Below are 4,988 nucleotides of genomic sequence, written 5' to 3'. Positions count from 1 at the left end.
GAAGGTCTGTATGGAGGAGTGGGCCAAAATCCCTGCTGCAGTGTGTGCAAACCTGGTCAAGACCTACAGGAAACGTATGATCTCTGTAATTGCAAACAAAGGTTTCTGTACCAAATATTAAGTTCTGCTTTTCTGATGTATCAAATACTTATGTCATGCAATAAAATGCAAATTAATTACTTTAAAATCATACAATGTGATTTTCTGGATTTTTGTTTTAGATTCTGTCTCTCACAGTTGAAGTGTACCTATGATAAAAAATTACAGACCTCTACATGCTTTGTAAGTAGGAAAACCTGCAAAATCGGCAGTGTATCAAATACTTGTTCTCCCCACTGTATATATATATATATGTTTTGTATTTTTTTAAATATTTTCTTATTTACCTTTTTTGGGGGGTTATATATATTTTCTATATTTTTTTGAGTTGACTAAAACTCAGACGTTTTGAAAAACTCACATCCGCTTCTATAACTCTTGTCCCCTTGGAACGAGCCCCCCCCCTCAAAAAAAAAAACATCGAAAAAACTGCAAAATGTACAGTCAAAATAAATTGTGGGTCTACACACGGGCTAAACACAAAACTTATTGACTTCCCACCCTTGAAAGACAATCAGCTACCAAGTTGTCCTTACCACGGACATGTCTGATTTCCAAGGGGAAACTCCTGTAATATCCATAGTAACTTTGCTCTGGTGATTGTCCTCAGTGGAATGGCCTCAGTGAAATGAGTAGCAGCACACATGATGGTTAAGAGAAGAGAAACTGGTTACCACTCTTGGCTTTGGGCAAAGGACCAACACAGTCTACCAGAACCCTGCTGAAAGGTTCGTCAAAAGCAGGAATAGGTTGCAAAGGTGCAACCGGTACAGCTTGGTTCGGTTTACCCGTCCGCTGGCAAACAGAACAGGATTTACAGCAAGACTCGACATCCTGTTTCAGACCAGGCCAGAAGAAGTTACGTAAGATACGGTCATACGTCTTGTTGACCCCAAGATGGCCTGCCATACTACCATCGGGAGCCAACCGGTCATACGTCTTGTTGACCCCAAGATGGCCTGCCATACTACCATCGGGAGCCAACCGGTCATACGTCTTGTTGAGCCCAAGATGGCCTCCCATACTACCATCGGGAGCCAACCGGTCATACGTCTTGTTGACCCCAAGATGGCCTGCCATACTACCATCGGGAGCCAACCGGTCATACGTCTTGTTGACCCCAAGATGGCCTGCCATACTACCATCGGGAGCCAACCGGTCATACGTCTTGTTGAGCCCAAGATGGCCTCCCATACTACCATCGGGAGCCAACCGGTCATACGTCTTGTTGAGCCCAAGATGGCCTCCCATACTACCATCGGGAGCCAACCGGTCATACGTCTTATTGAGCCCAAGATGACCTCCCATACTACCATCGGGAGCCAACCGGTCATACGTCTTGTTGAGCCCAAGATGGCCTCCCATACTACCATCGGGAGCCAACCGGTCATACGTCTTGTTGAGCCCAAGATGGCCTCCCATACTACCATCGGGAGCCAACCGGTCATACGTCTTGTTGAGCCCAAGATTGCCTGCCAGTTTTCTGCCAATCCTTATCTTTGGGCACTGTAGAAATGGAAAGAAACCTTGCAGTAGGAGGTGACTTCTCTGGTTGCTTTTTGAGCAGGGAGAACTACTGGGTGCTTTGTTTGTGAAGGTAGTTTTATGTGTCAGCACTGCAGCTTTCTCTAGACCGAGATCCTTGTGCTCATAAACGTAGGTAGCAACCCTTTCGGGAAGGCAATTCTTGAACTGCTCGAGAAGTATGAGTGTCTTTAAATCCTCAAGATCCTTGACCTCTTGAGAACCACACCACCGATCAAAAAGACATGCTTGTTCCCTTGCCAACTCAACATTTGATTTGATTTGATTTTATTAGGATCCCCATTAGCCGACGCCAACGATGACAGCTAGTCTTACAGGGGTCCAACACATAACGAAACATACGTTACAAGTCCTACAGACAAAAGACAACTAGATCTTTCTTTGCAGCACCTGACCACACGACTGGACAATATTCACGATAAGATAAAACTAGAGTCTGCAGGACTTGCTTTGTGGAGTGTGGTGTCAAAACAGCAGAGCATCTCTTTATTATGGACAGACCTCTCCCCATCTTTACAACCATTGAATCTCTATGTTTTGACCATGACAGTTTACAATCTAAGGTAACACCAAGTAATTTAGTCTCCTCAACTTGTTCAACAGCCACACCATTCATTACCAGATTCAGCTGAGGTCTAGAACTTAGGGAATGATTTGTACCAAATACAATGCTCTTAGTTTTAGAGATGTTCAGGACCAGTTTATTACTGGCCACCCATTCCAAAACGGACTGCAACTCTTTGTGAAGGGTTTCAGTGACTTAATCAGCTGTGGTTGCTGATGATTATATGGTTGAATCATCAGCATACATGGACACACATGCTTTGTTTAATGCCAGTGGCAGGTTATTGGTTAAAAAACAAAGAGTAGAGGGCCTAGAGAGCTGCTGTTTTCTCAACAACAGGTTCTGGTCAATAATATCAAAGTCTGCACTGAAATCTAACAGTACAGCTCCCACAATCTTCTTATTATCAATGTATTTCAACCAATCATCAGTCATTTGTGTCAGCGCAGTTCATGTTGAGTGCCCTTCTCTATTTGAAAGCCTGTTGTTAATTTGTTTACAGAGAAATAGCAGAGCTAGCAGCGAGCTGATTAGGTTCGCTGTTAGAACCAGTAAAGGCCGCTTTACCATTCTTGGGTAGTGGAATGACTTTGGCTTCCCTCCAGGCCTGAGGACAAAGACTTTCCTCTAGGCTCAGATTAAAGATATGAAAGATAGGAGTGGCCATAGAGTCAGCTACCATCCTCAGTAGCTTTCCATCTAAGTTGTCAATGCCAGGACGTTTATTATTAAGCTATAAAAATATTTTTTTCACCTCTCCCACACGACCTTTACAAAATTGTTGGTGTGAGTCTCGTCTTTCCATAGAGGGGTCATAATAGTTTGTAGGCCGAACCGTTCGATTTTTAGGAGGGGTTCTGAAACAGACTATGGGGCGTCCACTGGAAGCTGACCAGCAACAACCACAACTAAACAGGTGGGGTTTTAGGAGGGGTTCTGAAAGAGACTATGGGGGGTCCACTGGAAGCTGACCAGCAACAACCCAACTAAACAGGTGGGGTTTTAGGAGGGGTTATGAAAGAGACTATGGGGGGGTCCACTGGAAGCTGACTAGTATACAACAACTGGGAACTAAAAGACACCCATCACCACTAAGAGGCAAACAAAAGAAAAACACCAAACTGAAAGACAGGACGCAAACTGGTGGAGCGAAACTAAAACAGGGAAGATCAGATAAAGGATTGTTTTTTAGAGATCAAACAGGGAGAGCCAACTAAAGGTGTTGACCCTCCACATCTCCAAGGACAACTGGAGCGCTGGACCAGCCACTCTGAAATATCACCTGGGCCAGCACAGGTGAAACACCTTCCCACTAATGAGATGGACAAGCCAGCACAGGTGTAACACATACTGACCAACGAGGTGACACCAATCGGTGTGCCCCACGTGCTAACGTCCAACCTCAAAACATACATGGAAAAACCACATCCTGTAACAGGAGCAGATCAACATGGTCAATGACTACTCTCTCTGTAGTGATGCTCTGATGTAGAGATATGAGTTAGTATGAAGAAGAGGGGAACGGTTATGAGCTATAGGGTAGCCCTGTCTAGAATACTGACCTCTGTAGCGATGCCCTGATGTAGAGATATGAGTTAGTATGAAGAAGAGGGGAACGGTTATGAGCTATAGGGTAGCCCTGTCTAGAATACTGACCTCTGTAGCGATGCCCTGATGTAGAGATATGAGTTAGTATGAAGAAGAGGGGAACGGTTATGAGCTATAGGGTAGCCCTGTCTAGAATACTGACCTCTGTAGCGATGCCCTGTGTGGAGCCGTGGTCCAGCAGGTATCTGACCACCTTCTGATGAATACTGACCTCTGTAGCGATGCCCTGTGTAGAGCCGTGGTCCAGCAGGTATCTGACCACCTTCTGATGAATACTGACCTCTGTAGCGATGCCCTGTGTAGAGCCATGGTCCAGCAGGTATCTGACCACCTTCTGATGAATACTGACCTCTGTAGCGATGCCCTGTGTAGAGCCATGGTCCAGCAGGTATCTGACCACCTTCTGATGAATACTGACCTCTGTAGCGATGCCCTGTGTGGAGCCGTGGTCCAGCAGGTATCTGACCACCTTCTGATGAATACTGACCTCTGTAGCGATGCCCTGTGTGGAGCCGTGGTCCAGCAGGTATCTGACCACCTTCTGATGAATACTGACCTCTGTAGCGATGCCCTGTGTGGAGCCGTGGTCCAGCAGGTATCTGACCACCTTCTGATGAATACTGACCTCTGTAGCGATGCCCTGTGTGGAGCCGTGGTCCAGCAGGTATCTGACCACCTTCTGATGATTCTCCTGAGCAGCCATGTACAGAGGAGTGAAGCCATTCTATAGGAAACACATCAGTCATACAGGGAATACAGCCATTAGTATCAGTCTAGTTCTACAGTACATTACTATAGTAATACAGGGAATACAGCCATTAGTATCAGTCTAGTTCTACAGTACATTACTATAGTAATACAGGGAATACAGCCATTAGTATCAGTCTAGTTCTACAGTACATTACTATAGTAATACAGGGAATACAGCCATTAGTATCAGTCTAGTTCTACAGTACATTACTATAGTAATACAGACAATACAGCCATTAGTATCAGTCTAGTTCTACAGTACATTACTATAGTAATACAGGGAATACAGCCATTAGTATCAGTCTAGTTCTACAGTACATTACTATAGTAATACAGGGAATACAGCCATTAGTATCAGTCTAGTTCTACAGTACATTACTATAGTAATACAGACAATACAGCCATTAGTATCAGTCTAGTT

The 4,988-nt window shown here is 44.7% G+C and overlaps 1 protein-coding gene across 1 annotated transcript in view; it reads right to left on the bottom strand.

The window, feature by feature from the left end:
- The window catches only part of LOC311114799 (uncharacterized protein), a gene marked incomplete at both ends in the record, with an annotated part of 35,652 nt that extends 31,457 nt beyond the window's left edge, over positions 1 to 4,195 (bottom strand). Inside the window, 2 exons of the mRNA XM_084190038.1 lie at positions 3,960 to 4,112; positions 4,163 to 4,195. Of these exons, the coding sequence (XP_084046164.1) occupies positions 3,960 to 4,112; positions 4,163 to 4,195 (186 nt within the window). The remainder of the gene's footprint in view (positions 1 to 3,959; positions 4,113 to 4,162) is intronic.
- Between the last annotated feature and the right edge of the window lie 793 nt (positions 4,196 to 4,988).

The sequence above is a fragment of the Coregonus lavaretus genome (assembly GCF_964263955.1).
Source record: "Coregonus lavaretus genome assembly, contig: HAP1_SCAFFOLD_5344, whole genome shotgun sequence".
Classification (NCBI taxonomy): Eukaryota; Metazoa; Chordata; class Actinopteri; order Salmoniformes; family Salmonidae; genus Coregonus; species Coregonus lavaretus.
The sequence above is the reverse complement of the archived record's forward strand: the minus strand, read 5'-3'. Positions and strand labels throughout refer to the sequence as shown.